General features: G+C 41.1%; 3 protein-coding genes across 4 annotated transcripts; 1 reads left to right on the top strand and 2 right to left on the bottom strand.

Moving 5' to 3' along the window:
* Window positions 1-191: 191 nt before the first annotated feature.
* RB195_005991 (uncharacterized protein) lies at window positions 192-1,873 on the bottom strand (the record flags this gene model as incomplete). Of its 2 annotated transcripts, none has more annotated exons than XM_064178830.1 (3): window positions 192-627; window positions 856-935; window positions 1,832-1,873. In XM_064178830.1, the coding sequence occupies 3 exons, from the start codon at window positions 1,871-1,873 to the stop codon at window positions 192-194; spliced, it is 558 nt and encodes a 185-aa protein (XP_064035837.1). The 2 variants fall into 2 exon arrangements, with proteins under 2 accessions (XP_064035837.1, XP_064035838.1); XM_064178831.1 differs by lacking the exon at window positions 1,832-1,873 and adding an exon at window positions 728-779 and having other exon boundaries at window positions 856-952.
* A 1,424-nt stretch (window positions 1,874-3,297) lies between these two features.
* On the bottom strand, window positions 3,298-8,581 carry RB195_005990 (uncharacterized protein; the record flags this gene model as incomplete). Its single annotated transcript, XM_013440403.2, has 6 exons — window positions 3,298-3,360; window positions 3,733-3,807; window positions 5,120-5,227; window positions 5,340-5,455; window positions 8,306-8,432; window positions 8,498-8,581. The coding sequence occupies 6 exons, from the start codon at window positions 8,579-8,581 to the stop codon at window positions 3,298-3,300; spliced, it is 573 nt and encodes a 190-aa protein (XP_013295857.2).
* Window positions 8,582-19,464: 10,883 nt separating this feature from the next.
* On the top strand, window positions 19,465-19,938 carry RB195_005989 (uncharacterized protein; the record flags this gene model as incomplete). Its single annotated transcript, XM_064178829.1, has 1 exon — window positions 19,465-19,938. The coding sequence occupies one exon, from the start codon at window positions 19,465-19,467 to the stop codon at window positions 19,936-19,938; it is 474 nt and encodes a 157-aa protein (XP_064035836.1).
* Window positions 19,939-19,951: the final 13 nt, after the last annotated feature.

Here is a 19,951-nt window from a genome sequence, read left to right as displayed (position 1 = left end):
CGATATGGGAGTTCAACCCACCTCAGAAAACCACAGTGAGAAACGCTAAATTCTTCCTCACAACCTTACCCCGGACCTTCTAGGAAAATTCATCGATCTCTTTATATTCCAGGTAATATTAGAGTGTTCGGAAAGTATCTGCCAAAATATGGCAAAATTTCAAAACAATACAACTTTTTAACAACTTTTTATTATTCGACAAAATAATCTCCATCAACATCGACAACCCTCTGCCAACGTCTCACAAGCTCACGGATTCCTTTGGCGTAGAACTCTGACGACTTGGAGGCGAAAAATACCCGAAGGTCATTTTCGAGGCGGTCACGATCATCGTAGCACTTCTCTTCCAGGTGATGCTGAAGCGATCGGAAGAGGTGGTAGTCGCTCGGGGCCAGGCCCGGGCTGTACGGTGGGTGCGGTAGAACTTCCCATCCGAGCTCCAGGATTTTCGGAAAAGTCTTCTTCGCGATGTGAGGACGCGCGTTATCGTGCAGCAAGCGAACGTTGTCGAGCTTCGGGTGCTCGTTGCGGATCTTGTCGGCCAGTCTTTGCAGTTGAGCACAGTAGACCTCGGCAGTAACTGTCGTGTTGTCCGGCAGCAGTTCGAAACGGTAGATTCCATGAACTCTTCACCATGTGCTCAGCATGACCTTCTTCTCATGGATTTCACGAAAGCATCCGGCATTTCATCGCCAGCACGTTTGTGGGTGTGGTTGACGTAGAGCACCCATTTTTCGTCTCCAGTAACAATGGTGCCCAGCCAGTCGATTCTGCGGCTTCTGGAGAGCAGCTGAGTGCAGATGTCCAGGCGTCGTTGGCGGTTGCCGTCGCTCAATGCATGTGAGAGTAACTGACCGAGCTTTTTCACCATTCCGAGAGATCGCAGTCCACTGCTCGCGGTGGACAGCGAACAGCCGAGACTGGCAGCAAAATACCTCAAAATATCGGCCATTATAAGATGAGTAGGCAAGGAAAAGGGAACCAGTTATGTTATGTGTATACAAGCGGTAGTGTCCTTATATAATATATTTAAAACGGGAACTTCCTGAACATCTAAAAAAAATCTGCGCTACTGCGAAATTTTCGGCAGATACTTTCCGAACACCCTAATAGTTGGGTCACACCATCAACCATTCATGTCTAACGGCTGTCATGTCAAGCCGCTGCTTGTCGAGCCGCTGAACTCTTGCGTCGAGCTGCCGTCATGTTGAGGCGCTGTTTGTCGAGCCGCTGCTGTCATGCCATACCACTGGGACCCATGTCGAGCCGCTGCTGTTTATGTCGAGCTGCTTCTAGTCGCCGTCTCTTCCTACTCAACATCGTTTCACATGGTCAACCATCTATGTCGAGCAAGCCAGTACACCGTCATGCCATCAATCGTCATCTACGTCGTCGCCATCAGCCAAGACCTTTGTCTACAGCTATACATCTGCCGTCCTTTAGAATAATTTCAGGTAAGCATGGGCGGCAGCTAGAATGGGTCGTGTGTATTTGACTCATAGATGACGGTTTCTCGGCTACCGCTTGGTCCTTCGGGATCCCGTTTGTGGATAATACCATCAGGCCTCCATCTTCACTCTAGCGGTTCTTTTCGGCCTCCCCCAGTGTCGTGCCCAGCACGACTTTGTCAGCTAGCTGGCACTCTTTGCCAGGCAGCGCGCGGGAAACATTTACATCGGCAGTGTACAACGGTACCATTTCCGCGCTAACCGCAGTATATAAGGGCTGGCTTTGAGCAGTCGGAGTCCAGTTCCTTTTTCCATCTTTTCGTGGTGTCATTCATTATCGTTCGCGTATTTCGATCGATTACCATGTAACTTTTTCCACGTACCGCTTGTCGCCGAGAACCACTACCACTGAACCATTCAGCCATTGACAGGCCCACCACTGATACGGCGTTTATTTCGTATGTATTCATGTTTTGTCATGTGTTATCGATATAAGGATAGAACCGCATGTATAACCACGTCTACCGCAATATATCCGCAAGGGCATAAGGTTGGGGAGGGGGTGGGATCAGGGGACAACCTCGAGTCCCCCGAAGGGGTATCGGAGCGGGGTAACGAGACCGTGAGCACGAGCCGCAGGGTTCGGAGGGGCTAGGCTGCCATGTGGTAGCTAGCCCAGCGGAGGCCCCTCCGGATCTGGGCAGTCGCCTTCGGGGTCTACCCACCGATGCCTGCCGCTTCTATTTGGAGAAGAGTCGAAGCACGACATTGCTGTTTGTTGTGCTCCCTTTACTAGGTAGGTAAGGTGAACTGTTCCAACCCTCTTTTACATCGTAATAATGTGTCTCTCTCATTTGAAACAACTGTTATAAACTAGTTTCCAAACTATAACATTTCACTTGGCAAGCACCGAAGGTAGAAGTTTAATGCCTATTGGCGTACTTTGAAAACGCGTCAACAGATATTATTGAGCAGTACTAAGAACAGAGGCAAGTGGAAGCAAGTGTTAATTTCCTCAATGGAACTCAGGAACAGCCGCAAATTAACTATCTACATTTTAAAACTCAGGCATTATCTTATAAAGAAAAGTCATTAGCAATCGATTTAGGGTCCGTTCCAAAAAGTCTGAAAGTTATTATATTAATTGTTACATTGTCGGATTTAAGCCGACAGATCTCTACCTTCTTAGAAGATATGGCCGGACCAAAATTATCTGAATGCCGGTGCAGTTGAATGCAGCGGGTGCATTCGAAATAGTATGATGGGATCATCGTCTGCAATCGTCGAGATGGGACCTTACCGCTTATTGTTCGCCTACAGTACTTGTCGCATGTACACCAGGAATCAGGTCGTTTTGAATCAACTATATCAGTGTAGAGCGCTAACCTACATCATTAGTGTTTTTGTTCTTATATGAGTTGTTTAGGCTATTTTCCTCGTCTTACATTACCTTGCTGGACGCTTATTTGATTTATCTTATAATATCTTACAAAATAATATAATACAATAATAACATTCATAATAACAATAGTATAAATTAGCATAATAAAATAGTCGAAAACATAAAGTGTAGACATCAGAAGCACTATTATCTTGCTAGGCAGAAATATTTTATTCATGCAGAGAACAATAAGTATAAGAACGGGTTTTGTTAAGTGTTCTACAAAAATTGTATGATTCCCCTCTTCAAACACACAAAGGGGTTTTTTCACAATTAACGGTTTTAATCGTGGAACTCAATGAGATACCGTCATGTGAATGGCATGAATTAGCATTTTGCGCACTTAGTGCATAATACGGCTGAGCCTTGAGTGCTTCCAAATTACATATTTATTTTTGGAAACGTCATCTATACATTTTGAGCACGCCGTCGTGTTTCGGCAATGAAGTCCGTGCCGGCTCCTGTCGCTACCTGGAAAGCGAATGAAATATCGTAAGAAGTTACAAGACGTTAGAACGTAAAAAGAAGAAGTTCGCGTGAGGCCATTAAATATTCTTGTAATTAAGATTGAAAAATGAGTTACCACGCATTTCTTCCAGCTTGTCTCAGTAACTACAGTCACACCTTACGTAAGTGTTCAACTCTAGGAGATTACGCTACGAATTACGACCAGAAAAATCTACTCAAAAATGCGTGTAAAGCGTTCGGTCACTTTGTTCACTTTTTTCATTACATATAAGAAACCATCCCTATACGAGAATATACATACATACTATTTAACTGGAACACAGTAATGGTGAATTAACACTTGCAGTAGGACACCTCATGAGGGGATATGCATACCTCGTTATTTTTCCATGCGAGGAACTTTAGGTAGCAGTCAAATCCATAAGCGCACATAGCACCAAAGGCGAAGAACTGAAAACACACACACAACTTCTTTGACGAGGACTTAAAAATTGTTTTCGAGCAGCGCTGAATCTTTTTTAATTGCTTTCCTGAGCGGATCTAAGACACTGAGGAAGTGATGTAAACAGTTTCTTCTCTTATATTTAATGTATAGGTTATGTCACTGATCCAGGTTAGTGACTAAGTTAATGTTAAGTCAATGCATTTGTTTCAAATATTATTTTTTTCTTTTTCTGTTTCTCTTCACATCCATATTTCTTGCTAGGATTATAAATCCTCTCATGAGAGTGTTGAGGAAACAAAGAGAGGCAAAGAGTGACGGCAAAATCAGGATATGCATTGATCGATACGGCATGTAGCAAACCAACTCATAAACTGATTTACTTTTGTTGTGATACATACTAGTTTCCCGAACTTTTTTTCGGTTTGGGTTTGGCTATGAGGATGTTTCAAGGCCACCACAGAACCATGGCTATAGAGCATAGACATTTGCACTGAATGTGAGTTGAAGATGAATTCTGTGCGTATTCCGGAATTCTCTGTCGGACACCGCCTCAAAATTACTTTAATGTTTCAAGAACAAAAAAATCGTTTTGAACCCATACAGAAAGGCAAATTGGGGTCTCAATCTTCTCCGTATACAAACTCGAAATTGGGCAGAAACACAACTGACTCCCAGATACTTTCGTTTAAAGTTTAAAGTGTATCACGTTTTTGACGTGGTGTCAAACCCACAGCGAAAACGTAGAGTTTGGGTATTGGATTGCGGAACTCAGTGTGGTTCCGCGCTGAGTACGGAATACGCTGAATACGTTCCTCAATAGTCGTGAAAATCGGTGTGGAAACTGCCTTATTTCCTATGAGGGACGTTAGAACGCGCCTTTATGAACACGTACCACTCATCTCATCAAGTTTATTAATTTAGTTCGTTCGCATTGCTTGAATAGGTTGCTGAGAAGACCACTAATAATCGACAGGTCGCGTTTGGATGCAAAGACGGCGCATCCCACGTCGTTTCTTACGACGATTGGAAAAAGATTCTGATAATAGATTGCTGAACCTCGCTTCCGCGCGCCACACTTTCGTTTTGAGTTGCTCGTGCGTCAAACAGCGTCAAAACGAGTCTAAGCCTGATTCTCAAATATGTCATGTCCATCACAAACACAAAGAACTCTTCCACCAGCTGTGACATTAGAATACCAGATATCTTGTCTTTTTTTTAATATCATTGCTTATTTCAAATGAAATAAAAGATTGAGATATATATAACGTAATATAATTATATATACAAATAGTACAAGTACAATAACCCAGCACTCACCGACGCTACTGCCCACCCACCGGTAGCAGTGAATCGAGCCGCAGCAACTGCAAGCACAGAAGCAGCAATGAAGAAGAATATGGTCCATGCGAAGTAGAAACACATTTCCTTTAAAAAAAACGTATTGAGATTAAGATTCATAAGGTCTTCATGAAGAAAGTTTTCTTTCTCGCAGAGCGTATGAATGATGAGGGAGAATTACAAGTTCGAATTTACCTACCCCAACAATCCACGGTATTTGCGGAAGAGCATCTACCACTCGGAATACGTACAAAAACAAGAGCGTAGTACTAATGCAGAGTCCGACAGATGAGACGAATGTCGCCCAACCAGCACCTGAAGCGTGGGAACTACTAAAGAAATTTTAATGCTCACAGAAAGTTGAGCAAAAATCAAGCCCAACATTAGAATTCGAGTCTCATCGTTACTAAAAATGTGATATAACAGAAAACCTTTCTTGGTCACCGCCATCCTTTCTCGCATTTTCCAAGTGAGAGCATGATGCTCATTGCGTTCTAAATTATTATGGAAGAAGGATATGAAAGATTTCGCCGTTTGGTTTATATGGCTAACCCAAATGTTTACATTTGTTCTCACCTCACCCGCAAAAATAAATTTTTCCAAATAATAAAATAATGGATTGTACATGATTAACTCTAGTGTAGACTTTCATTTCTTTTATTTACGACCACGTTGTTCGTTTTCATTTTCAGCACGTTTTAGAAAAAAGGTTTCGAAAATGTACTATTTTTTTTCTCTCGCTTCGTTCTTTTAAACCCTCTTTGCTGTGTCTTTTCTGCAATGTTTTATTTTGTTTAAACTTAAAGAGCACTTCTACATCTTTGTGTATTCTTTGTTTGTTAGAAAGAGTTTAAAGCTGATGACAAAGCACGAGTGACAGGCGACAGGTAGCTATCACCATCGGCTTCTTCTCACCATAGCAAAGTTTAGGAGAGTGATGTAGAGACCAAGGAAATATCGCTTAGTGTAGATGAGCGCTGTGATTGTGTTGTCAGGATTCTCCCTGATGGCAGGAAGAACTTGTCTTGGAGGATCAAAGTCTAACAAACACCTCATTGTCGATTTAACGGACGGTTCCTCGTCCTGGATATGCGCTCGAATGCCTCGTCATCATCGGCACTGGGTCTTAGCCGCTACTCGCAAAGGATATAAACTCGTTGCTGTCGTTCTTCCGTTGAAGTCATTTTTTCGTCATCTGGCGGCAAAGCCGCGCTCATATCCTTTTGGATCGAAACAGATGAGAAGTCTCTAGAGCTTTCTGTTGTTCCCTAGATACGGTAGCTCTTCTTCCAGAAAATACAAGTTTTTAATTTTTTGTGTGCAAAATTGCCTCCTCAACCTAATAAAAACTGCAGAGGGAGGAACACCTGAACAGTGGCTGTAACCTCCATATGATGTAAAATATCAATGAATACAAATCTTTAAATGAAAAATGTATATATTCATCAAAAGTGAACTCTGTGGGCTATAGACTAGCCGAAGTCAATGTTTTTCATAAATTTTTCCGGACTGGTTTAGTAACCCCACTTCTTAAAAACTTTGCCTATTGCTAACTCTAGCAAATAAATGACGTTGGTAAACTCGCTGCAGTTGGGTCCAAGCGAGCCTAGTGCTATTGCGTAAGCTGCTGCAGTTGACGTGGAGCGGTGGGACCTCGACTCATCTCTGCAGTTGGATTGAAACTAGCCAAGGTCCTACCTCGAACGTGACGTTTATGCAATTGCATCAGGCTTTAGATAGTTCTGACCTCATTGTGCCGCTAACAGCAGCCCTTTCGTATTGTCAGTCACTTGTTCATGTTCATATTGGCTGTCTGCCTTTCTTCAGACCCTCTGAGAGTACAAGAACCCTTAGACATCGCAAAAGCTCGTCAATTAAAACGTTGTGTTGCTTCAGGGAATAACTTTAATCGGAAATTATTGTGGAACAAACCATATTAGTTGAAATAGAAGTTTTAGGATCACAAAGGAGACAAAACACTAATTCGTTGACTAAATTATTTCATTTAGGACGTACATATCGTCACTCTGGATTCGTAGATGAGAAGATAGAGAGGAGAATGTGTGATAGCAGTTATCTGTGTGCCGCTACCTCTCCAAAGAAGCAATAACGAATTATGGGAAGACGACGTAGAATATGTTTATAATTTCTTCCTCTTCCTCCTTCTCCTCCTTCATTACGATTTTTCCTGTTCAACTTAGTAACGCGAGTTATTGAGTTCTATCTACGACCATATTCGTCCAATGGCCGCTAGGAACGTTTGATATCCTGACGCACTCCTATTCTTTCTAAAACTTTCTCGGTAGCCTCATGGTTATACGGTCTCGGTAGCCTCATGGTTATACGGTCTCGGTAGCCTCATGGTTATACGGTCTTCCCGGTGAGAATTTTACATTAGTTTCCTTTAAGCTTATCTTTCTCTTAACATGGTAGCCGCGACCTCGGATATCTGCGATGTGAAGTATGTGAAATTGGCAAGGGTAACTAAGAAAATGAAAGTGAGAATGATAAACGATAGAAGTCATTCTTGCAAAAACGCCTTATCAACATCTTCGATTGAGTCTCCCGTCAAAAACTTAACGAGGACATGAAATCTACGTTCCATATGTAAACTTTGACATTTTTAAGCCGTTCACATACCAAATTTGAACTCATCACTCCACGAATCTGAGGTGGTGCGGATTTCAGGTGGACAGTCCCTATACGGGGTCGTATATTGTGGAGAGGAGAGTGATTCGTCTATTTCTTCCTAATTGCCGTAAAAAACGGCCCGGAAGATGCGGTGCATGCACAAGGCTGGTGCGCTCCGATCGAACTCCTCGTAGAAAATAACGCGCCGGAACGCTCGAAGTCGTATCTTCAGGGCTGTCACCCTTCTCTCCATAATCTACAACTCCGTATAGGCACGACACACCTGAAACCCGCACTACCCCAGATTCGTGGAGTGATGCCTTTAAACATGGGGTATACTGTCCTTCTCCACCTTCACTACTTATCTCCAACTTCAAAGACCTTGGTAAGGGAAACAGAAAACGCTTAAATGTGCAAAATTATTTGGTTTCAGGTCCGTTATGCCCAATACTTCGTTTTTTTCAGTTCTATAAATTCTCAAAACATAAACCGTTTCACATAAAAATTCATAGACGATTAACTCTCAGAACCCACCGGTGTAGTATCCTGGGCCACCAATGAGTACGCACAGGAAACATAGAAAACATAGAACAATGCAGACGCACTTCATAATTCCACCGAGCGTCCGAATGTAAGAGCAGTCTGCACTCGGCACCACAACCTATGCAGGCGATGTCGACAAAAAATTTCAGCGAACCCTATGATTCCCATTAACAACAGTCGTACCCCGTATGACGGAGATTCGTCTGGTGCCATGTACTCGGTCGTCTCGACAACGGTTGTCGTCGTTGCATAGCGTGGTTCATGCATTCTGAACTCTTCAAGAAGTGTAAATAACAAAAAGAAACGCTTTCGAATGGTATACAAGTGCATTTCGACGGAAAGGAATCAGGAGGAAGGAAGCAAACTAACAAAGCGTTTATAAACGCTGGATACTGTAATCTTTTGCCTGTGAATCTCACTTTATACAGAGAATTTACACTGGATACAAGCAAACGAAGTCAAAAATTTGACTGAAGTTTTCATCCTTCTTGAGCCTCCCACTTACTTCTAGATATTAAGAAATTGTTTTGATCAAGCAAAAGTGCGGTTCCCTTGTGTATTATATGACAAAAAGGGGCCACATTGTCCTTCCAACAAAAGTTTGATACATACAATATGTACTTGATGGGCATAAGCGTTTTAAAGCACTCCCAATTACTGCGTAGATGCCAGCACGCAAGCTGCACTGGAATCATGTTTCGTCGTTTAAAAGAAGAATGGGATCGTTCCGCTACTGCAGGCTGCCAAAAAAAAATCAAGGTGCGATAAAGTTTTACTGGTTTTCATAGTACTATGAAGGCATCGGATTGCGTCCGCTGTTACGTTCACAACCGCGAACGAAGCTCATCGGTGAAACGAACCAAAAAAAGCAGTTGCTGAAACCTTTCTCCGTCTCCAGATTCGGTGTTTCGTTTTGTATGGTATCAGAGATATAAACTTACAGATGAACTCTGCTCTTTTTTTCTTTTTTTTTTCTGAATTACTATGGAGAGAAGAGCGTCATCACGTTCAGACATATTAATGAACTACATTCCAACTATTCTGCATTAGCTGCGAAGCCGGGCAAAAAATAATGGACAAAAAGCATCTGAGGACACATATGCTTAGACGATAATCGAATATCTTGCGTATTACAACCTAATTACAAACATTACACTAGTAGTAAGTTTTGGACAAAACCGAGATAATAAGTCAGTTCTCAGTTCGTTTAGGGGCCCTCTCAATCAGTGGTGAAGCACAAGACCTCATACGAAAGAAATGACTGGAGTAATGTTTAGAATCCTCATTTCTCAGAGACTCTTACATATTGATGGAATTCTGTTGTCAATCCGACAGCTTGGAACAGAGCGCAAGTGCAAACAGTAGAGTGCAAAAACGCACACATCTATGCAGGCACTGGTTGGTAATATTTTTCAGGGACCGATACAGATCTAAGGAATCAGTCAGAGGAGGCCCTGGTTGACATAGGTTCTTATTGAACGCTTTCTTTTAGACATCTTTTTTTCAAAATTAATATTCCTATGGAGCGGGTGTAGTGTAGCGGTTAGAAGTTTCAGCTTCCTGCACGATCGATCGGAAGTTCGAATCAGACCTAGTGCTCACCAAGCCTTTCCCCCTCCGGGGTCAAAAAATTGGTACCAGACTCACCGCAAGTCATTGTATAAGCCAGTTACACGCTCGTAAACCTCAAACTTCCGAATTGAGGTAGACGTGATGGCGCATAGCAAGCGGATTGATTAACGCCAGACATTTTGTCCTTTACCCATTAATGTTCCGATGAATTCTGAGTCTAGAGAAAAAAACGATCCCTGACGGAAACGAAAATTTTCTCCGGCAATTTTCCATTTCGAAACAAAGTGCTATGTGCGATTATGTAAATATTTCAAATGTGTCGCCCATCTTTTGTCGTCAAGCACCTCTGAGTTGAGATGAACAAGCTAACGAGAAAATAAACAAATATTAGGTCCTCGTAGCAGAATGCTGTGGAGTTTTGAAATTTGTCGTTTACTAACTGTTGTCACTTACACGTTCATGCGTACATAAGTAATCCCTTACTCCCAAAGTTTTCAAAACCATAATCGTCCGACTTCACGAACACAAAATTCTCTACATATTACACTAACTCCCTTTTTCCTTTCATTTTTTTTTGTCCTTTTTCCCGACCGGAAACAAATAAAAAAATTGATGCCCCTGCAATGGATCCCCAATAACGAACACACTTTCTGTATGCAAAAGTCACACGACTTGCTTGTATTCAAAACACTTCCTTTACCTTCATTCCTTCAAAACACTTCTTTGAAAGACGCAGTAGATTTCAATCAATATTACATCAATGAGGAACCACTATTTAGAATAAGAAGTGCTATTTGAACGGAAGATGAAAATGAGGCATGCACAAGGAAAGAATTTGCTGAAGAGTCCTTCGTGGAAGATCCGTAAAAAAAGATGATTAGGCTTTTTGTCAGACTTGAAAAAATCAGAACAATGAACTCGGAAAAGAATTGAGCCAGGTCAAAACCTAAAAGATTTTGTTCCTCTTTACGGACGTTAATGTGCCCATCCTTTTTAGCAATGACACCTGATTCCGTGATAAACAGAAGCATGCAAAAGTCGTCAACCTCATCCACTTGCAAAACACAAGGGAACAAAAAAATGGCAGATGTGACGCGACAAGCGTATATATCCAGAAGAAGAGGTGAAGAACAATACTCTAAAGGAACGCTGAAGGAATTGTCGAGAAGAAGTGTGAATTGTTCGAAGGTATGAGTAAGAACTGAATCATCTGAAAAATGCCAAGTATACTTCTTAGGATCTTTTTATAGGATATAGTCAAGAGGGACTCTTCTTTTTTTAGGAAGAAAAAACCCAGAAGAAGCTCAAGCCGTATGAATTGACAGCGGAACAACCCATGCGGTCGTTCAGCCGCCTATCCTCCCACCCGTTTTTCGGGCGCATTACAGCGAGCGCACTGCCGGACTCGACTGCTCGGACGAGAATCGAGAAAGCCAGTAGTTAGAGCAGAGTGTAAGAATGAGTTATTCGAAGACAGTGTGGTCAGTAGCCATTGTTAGTTGATTTTCTATCGTTTTTCTCCTTTTTTATCTTAGTGTTCTTGTGAGGTTCTTTTTTTAGTCTCGCAACTGAAGTCAACGAAAAAAATCGACGCGCAATTTCACTCGTAGTCACCCGCTGAAATTTGGATCTCTTCGTCTTTGTTGAACATTTCCTACATCAAAAAAAATTGTCCTATTAACCGAAAAAACACCAATGCCAACACCAACACTTTGACGTGTGGGGAAAAGAAAAGTGGAACAAAACAGTCAAATTCCTATCTTACTTTTTTACTGGATGAGTTTTAGGAAAATCCAGATTTCTCGAATCACTGAAGAATCACTTTTGTCCATTTGGACCAAGAACTAGAGTGCGAACTTCTCGTTTACGTATTATTGTTGAGCTTCGATGACCAAAGATCTTGAGTTGCAAGTAATAAATAAGTAATGCCCCGTAGTTGAATTTTACACATTGATTACCTCCAAATCAATGTGTTTGAACATTTCTCTACATTTATCATCGAATAATGGCACAAGTGAATCATTTTACGAAGCATTTAAAGTGATATTGAAAATTGTCCACGTTTTATCTATACTAAACCACTGGCACTATTGAGAATACCCACAGGTGGCTTTTTTCAGCGTTCTTAGGTTAAAGAATCAAAGACTGATTTTCCATAAGCTAAGTGTCTTTTTTCAGCTATCTTGAATTACTGCATTCCACCATAAGAAGTGCCATCTCAGTGACACATACCATTCTCTTTCAGCTAAGTCTTTGTTTTCAGTTTAACTCTTTACCATGACGAGGAGAAAGCAGTGCAACCTACTCATTAAATTGTCCCACAGAACAATATTATTGATCTTTTTGGACCGTGCATGTGAGGGGAATATAAACCAAGAATGGTCAAAATAATCAGAGAAGATACAACAAAAAATGAAATAGACAGCAAAAAAAAACAGTCAAAAAAGAACGCGTAGAATCCAGGATGAACAACTGACTACCAGTGTCCCACCAACTCCCGTTCAATTGCCTCAAGTGTTGTCATAAACCAAACAACAATATAAAAACGTGCAAGGACTTTCAACGATCCTCTCAAAAAACTTGGATTATTTGCAATCGATATCGCACAACAAACATACCGCAGCAAAGCTACGAGGCAATTCAATCCAGTATCTTTTCTTTAATTCGATGAGACATGTGAAAAGTGTCAAAAAGGAAACTTCCAGAATAACTATACTTCTTATCTAAAGGCTCTCTTCGTTCTTTTCGTAATTGTCGTCCGCCCTGTAGAACCGCCCTCAACATTGGGTCCGTGATGTAGTTTTTATTTGGAAATATGATTATGAGATATGAATATGGAAATATGACTATGTGATGATAGCTAATCATGCTATATAATAACGCGCTTAGTCGGTGTGTGTGTGTTTGTTTGTTTGTTTGTCTGTGTGTCACGAAAATACTCCATAATGATGCAAAACTCTGTGACGGTGAGGTACCGAACCATCGTCATGCACCTGATGTGCGAGCACTCTACATTTTCACCTTTGTCCGAACTTATTTAATCATGTATCTTCACCTTAATAAGGCAAGTTTATTTCTGTCATATGTTAGTGAGGGTCAATAAATTTTTATGTGAACGTATACTTTCAAATTTGCAAACTATAGTGCTATATAATAACGGGCGTATTCTATCACGTGTGTGCGTCTGTGTATGTATGTGTGACTCAGTCAAAAGATTCCAAAAAGAGAGAGAGACGGATACCATGGCGTCGGATTGGTGCGCTGGAGCCCCAACGTGGTAAAATTGCCTGAGACGGGTTTTGTGGAGTCGAATTCGTGCCCCAAAGTCAGGTAGCTGCAAAATGGGGTGGGACGGATCCACGGAGTCGGAATGGTGCGCCGATGCCACAAAGCTATAGAGTGTGGGGGACGGGTTCCACTGCGTCGGAGTGGTGCGCAGGAGCCCCAAACTCATACTTTGAATGAATCGCGGAGATTTGAGAGAAACATAGATGTAAAATCAAGTTTGATTGTTCCTCAAATGTAGAACGGACGGAATTAGGGAAAAACCATAAAATCTTCCATCTATGCTTAAATTTTCGGGTAAAGAAAACTGAAGAAAGCGTTGATAAAGCAATTCTATTTTTACAAAAAAAATGTCGCTACTGTTATTTCCTGTTGATCGGTGAAGGCGAGCGAAGCGAACACCAAAAAAAGACTGAAGACCGGCTTTCGAACGTCCAGGCTGGTAAGTGAATAACGAGCGACGTTTTTATTTTAAATATAAAGAGTCGTCATTAGTTTTCTTGATAGAGTGATCGAGAAAGCCATAAGAAGAGACATCGAATGATTTGAAGAATGGCATGATCTACAACTGAGCGAACTACAATCACATTGCTAACATAAGCAACGATTATGAAGAAAAAATTCCAGGAGCGAATATATCTTTTTGGCCCTAATTTGACCATCCTTTCATTGTGCGTGTGTTTTTTCTAAATAAAACGATACTAAAACCGAAGAATATCATGCGAAGACCTCATTGTATTTCTACGGATGCAACATTCATCCTTTTCAGTAAATGTATGCTTTCAAAATTTTTTGTGTCTTACCAAACAACAATATCGTTCATAAAACAAGATCCTGTAACATGTTCAGCTCAAAAAAATTTTCCAGAAAATTTTGAAAAAACAAAGAAAAAGGTTGAAAAGCAGTGCCAGATATTTAATGTTCCCTCTCGTTCCACGATACAGATCAGCGGCAAAATTCTGGAAATACGGAAATAACTGTACAATTTTGTGCAACTTTCCATTTTTTTTTCAAGTCAAATATCTGAGAGACCAAGTTTTACTGTACGTTTGAAATCAGGTAATCAAATTTTTAGTTGTTGTTTCTAGAACACATCTTCATCTTAGAACTCATCTTTCTTAAAATCTCCAAGTCATCTCTTCTTGAGACCTGCGTTGGGAACTGTATTTATGTTTTCTTGTTACGCCATCGAGGCTTTGGTGAAACTTTTTTCCGACATTTTCGTCTTTATCAAAGCCCTGAAGATTGTTCGAAGTATTTGATGATGTGCATACTCCATCAAACTCCTCCTGCCTCCTCGCCAAACCTCGACATTGTTCAAAGTGCACCACGCAAGAATTCCAAAAGGAAAACTGACCAATGCGAACGACTTGTGGGTTTGGTGAACCACATCGTTCCATCAGATTGTCACCTTGGGCAAATGAGATCTACACACTGTGCAGCATCCATAAGTACAGATGCGGGAATAGTGCTAAGGAATTGCATGTGGAACCATCTTATTGCTCACAGAGTGTTTGAACGGCATAAAATCACTAGTAATTGATAAGGAGTCACATCTGTTATCTATGGATGGATTGCTGACGGAAGCCAGAATGTTTCCGTTGCCTTCCTAGCAAATATTTCTTTCTCGTGGGCTAATATCTTTGTTTCAAACTCATTTCATGTTTCTCATTCTTGTGGCGTCCTAATGGTTTCATCGTGTTCGGGTTCTTTTACCAGCTAAATGCTCTTTGATACGCAGACTCAGCATCCTTCCAGTTTCCCCAATATAAATGGCATTGCATGTCAGGCATTCTATCTGGAGGACTACACCGACCCTCGTGCAATCTCTAGTTTTATCGAATGGATAACCAACGCAGCACTCCGATATACATTGCCTATCGTAGTCTATTACGAACCACGGTCGTTTGAAGCTCTCGTTCTGGATATTCACTGATACAAGGTCATCTTGCAACTGTGTTCGCAAGAGAATTCGATTTGTCGCAGCAGTTAAGGAATCGGAGATGAAGAGAATGCGCACGAGAATTCTACCTGCACGTGGGGACCTGCATATTTCATTTCCAGCTCGAAAATGGCCGTTGGGTTTCGATCTTATGTATCCGTTTAAATGAGCTAATTTGCTGTAGCTATTCTGACCATGTTGCAGACAATTGCCTTTCTGATGTCAACAGGAAGAGCCGATGTTGCGTTTATCAGTATGTTGTTTGAGCTTTCCCTGCGATACGATCTCACAATTCCAGTGCCATTGTGCAGTTTTATTAGAGCGTTTAAATAAGGCAGCCAACCATGGTTATTACATATTTCCGTTACATAAAACATTCCATTACATAAAACTTACTTAACTTTCAAGTAAGTTTTATGTAATGGAATCTTTCAAAATTCTAAAGGATCCATTTCGGATTGCTTTGATGTCACAATAAAGAAACCATCGATATATCAGCGGTACATGTGTGGGAAAGCTTCCATTATCGGCTGTTTCCGGCTCATAAAGCAAATAGTAAGAACTGAAGCAAGCCTTTGGCCAGTAGCTTTGCGATTGCTTTATTGTGACATCAGCGCAATCCGAAATGGATGCTTCAGAATTTTGAACGAGCAATTGCAGTACATAAAACTTACTCGAGAAGAACCAAGCCATGATTGACTGCTACATTTAAATGCTCAAATAAAGCTGCAAAATGGTGTTGCAAGTGTAAAATGTTTGGTACGACAGGCAATGTATATCGGAGTGCTGTGTTGGTTGTCTATTCGGTAAAAATGGAGATTGCACGGGGATCGGAGTAGTCTTCCAGATAGAACGCCTGACATGCAACGCCATTTATATTGGAGAAACTGGAAGGATGCTGAGTCTGCCTATCAAAGAGTATTTAGCTGGTAAAAGGGCCCGAACACGATGACACCATTAAGACGCCACAAGAGTGAGAAACATGAAATGAGTTTGAAACAAAGATATTAGCCCACGAGAAAGAAATATCTGCTATGAAGGCAATGGAAACATTCTGGCTTCGTCAGGAATCCATAAATAGGTAACAGATGTGAGTCCTTATCAATTACTGGTGATTTTATGCCGTTCAAACACTCTGTGAGCAATAATATGGTTCCACATGCAGTTCCTTAGCACTATCCCCACATTAGTACTTATGGATGCTGCACAGTGCGTAGATCTCATTCGTCCAAAGTGACAATCTGGTAGAACGATGTGGTTCACCAGCCCCGCTAATCATTCAGATTGGTCAGTTTGTTTTCCTTCAGTTCTTGGGTAGCGTACTTAGAACAATGTCGTGGCTTGGGGAGGAGAAAGGAGGTGTTGATGGCATATGCGCAGCATCAGACTTCGAACTTTGATAAGAGCGAAACTGTCGAAAAAATTTTTACCAAAACCTCGTTGGTATGATAAGAGAACATAAATACATTTTCCTTACTTCCTGCGATTCTTAAGATCTTAAATGCATTACGCCATCACAAATTCATTTGCGCGTATAAACGAAGAAGGCTACCGTGTGAGAAATCTCCAGGGGCTATTGTGAATGGAAGCAGTGTAGATCGAAAAGATGAAAGTTATTCATTCGCTACTAGTGTAACGAAGCCAAACAGTGTTGTCAGGTAGTCCTACAGCATAACTACCTTCGTAGTGAAAATCGTGCATAGAAAAGAAAAAAAACCCAATGAAAAATAATCCAGCGCAATCAAAAGGTGCAGCCGGAACGAGTTTTTTTTTTTCAATATGCAAGAACCCAACGAAACAAGACGACTATTTGACGTTTCCCCAATGAGCAGATTGCGAGTTCTTTCGTGTAAATCGCAAGGGAGTTGTTTTATAGGCAGCTTAAGTAGACAATCAAGTGGATTCTTCCACTGTCAAACCAAGAAGTCTAAGAGGCTGAACTAGAAGTGGGTCGAAAATACACAGATTCATGATGGGTTTAAGGCGAAGAAACCAAAAACAGTTGCGATTACAAGCAAATCCAATCAAAAAAAAACTAAGTTCGATTAAAGAAACCCTTTATTTCGTTCACAATATTGTCTAGTGTAGTATGATGGAAAATTCCAGACATATTGATCATTCTACTATAATGGCAGATATTTATAGCGCAGGCTTGAACTTTTGAAGGCTCTCCTTAGCGGGATGTGATAGGATTCTCTAGAAAGCACTCAAAATCGGACGTAATGGGGCTGTTTTTCCATCCATTGTCAGATGAAGCTTCCACCGATGCTCGGTTTTAATAGTCTCGCAAGAATCATTCCGAGATTAGAGAAACGCTGAAGCGTTTTGTCAGTAAGTGTCAGTAAACAAAACTAAATAGTGAGATCTACATTTAAAAAAGTGGTAGCTTGAGAAAAACGATGTGTATCATACATAACTATGAACTGATAAGGTTGTGAAAAGTAGAAGCAGTAAAGTATGGACTTATAAAGTAGGAGCGTATACGTTTCAGTACTGCCTTTGAGACCTTGGAATAAAAAGGAAGTGTTTTGCTCTTCACCAGAAGTGATGAAAGGATTATAAGTTTCGTTAGTAAAACGTAACCTTTCTTTTCACTATTCTTCCCTCTTTTTTGAAAACCGATCAATCATTGGGAAAGGGTTGTGGATAAAACATCTGTGTAGCCAAACCAAAGCAAAAACAGGAACAGCGTGGACTGAAATTAGAATACGTTGTCATTCGAACCGAGACTACAGTGTAATCAGAACCATCACATCAATCCTGAAAAGACCTATCGAACACGGAAATGGGGCGAAATTCCTATGAGCTAAATGGAATGAGTCTAGAGTTCCGTGCATTTCAGAAGTGGCCTTTTTTCTTTGAATCGTTGGAAACGTTGAACGCTAATTAGTTAAACGACTTTCTGTAGAGGGCTCCAGCAATTAAAAAAAGATAAAAACACATAGAAAACGAGAGGAAACTGATGATAATCAAAGAATGATGGAAACGTGACGATGAAAACTGTTAGGTATTTCCTTCTCCATTATGAATGTCTATGTGTTTAGCAACCGTTCCAGTTGTTCGTTGGGAGCATCCGTAATACCTAAAAGAGGACGAGAAGAAAGTATTTTCTTGTTGCCCGTTAACAGGTGACTCAAAAAGAATCTCTTCCTCTATTTGTATTGTTGATTTGATAACTTTGATTTGGAAGAGTTATCTTCAAAATCTTATTACCATTCAGTTATTTAAACAATACTGTTTATCGTTTCGTCGCTATTTCATTTATTCATCAAAATTAATTGTTCACATTTTATTTAGAGATATATGGACTGACAGATGTGGATGATGGTTCACTTCAATAGAAGAAAAACAAAACGAGAGCAAAAGCAACAAGCACCATACCAAAGTGTTGAAAAATCAGTATATCTCAACCTTGCTGAACAGATTGAAATGATGACTAGTGTGTAAATAGAAGGAGAGAATTAGAACGACGTATCGAGCAAGCAAGTGGAAGCCGTGCTGCACCGGCTCGGCCGCTCCACTAATCGGTTGGTCACTCTGCGCGAAGTCAACAAGGAACGTTTCGCACTCCGAATGTAATCCAGGACGAGTCGGTCGCGTCGTTCGGAAATTCAGCTTCACAAAAGGGCGGCGGTTGTTGACGAAGCGACACTTCGTCGACTCCTCTTTCTTCTCAGTCGTCCTAGTGAAAATGAGAAAAAAATTGATTTTCTTTCATAGAAACTTGTAAAAAAGAGCTTCTCTAAGAAGGCTAAGTATCGAATGAGAATTTCGCAAGTCTGCTAGCATCTTGATCTGATTAATAAAGAAAATATAATAGTAGTAATATTAAGGTGAAAGTAAACTTTTAGGTTTGTACTGAAGAATACACGTGAATATAGTGTAATATATAATATATAATATATAATATATAATATATAATATATAATATATAATATATAATATATAATATATAATATATAATATATAATATATAATGTATAATATATAATATATATATAATGAGGCCGCGTATACAAGTCTGATTGCTACCTGCACGTGGTGGCCCTGCTTTAACTAAACGCAATCAGGCATTGGAGTGTACGCATTGGGAACGTACGAGCTATATAACCTCAACTGTTATATGGCGAAAGCTTCCCATACATTGCAAAAAGGTGCTGTCGTCCAGCACACCGCCAAAGCCCATAACCTGAAAGTTCAACTGCCTGAAGGGAGCATTTAATCTTTGGCAACAACCATTCGTTTCGTCACGCCGAACTGCCGAACACTATCGAGTGAACTCCAACAAGCCGCTCTATCCAGACTTCTGCGATATCTCTGTGTGCCTTTTGCTGCACTGCAGGAAACACGCATGAGAGATCGGCCCGTCATCAGCATCGAAAATTACACCATATACTGCGGCGATGCTGATGTGAACAAAGTAGGTGGCTGCGCGATAGCTGTGAGGAACGATTACAAGAACCTGGTGGAGGAATTTGGCTCAACGTCTTCTAGATGTGCCTTCCTACGACTGCGGGATCGCAGAGGACGTAAACTCTGGATCGTAAATGCTCACGCACCTACGGAAACCGCTGAGGACAACAGTAAGGACCCCTTCTATGATGAACTCAATGCGTTGATGTCTAAAATACCAAGCCAGCAGGTGGTCATTGTCGGAATCGACGCAAATGCGAAGATGGGACTCGAACAGCAATCCGATGTGCTAGGAAAATGGTACTATCCAGCGGAGCGCACGTCGGACAACGGTGACCGTCTGGTCGACTTGTGCGAACAGACGGGCCTCATCATCGCTTCCACGTTTAAGAGGAATCATCGACGCCATTAGCTCACGTGGCAGG

This window comes from Necator americanus, chromosome I (assembly GCF_031761385.1).
Source record: "Necator americanus strain Aroian chromosome I, whole genome shotgun sequence".
Lineage (NCBI taxonomy): Eukaryota > Metazoa > Nematoda > Chromadorea > Rhabditida > Ancylostomatidae > Necator > Necator americanus.
This window is presented reverse-complemented; position numbering and strand designations above follow the sequence as displayed.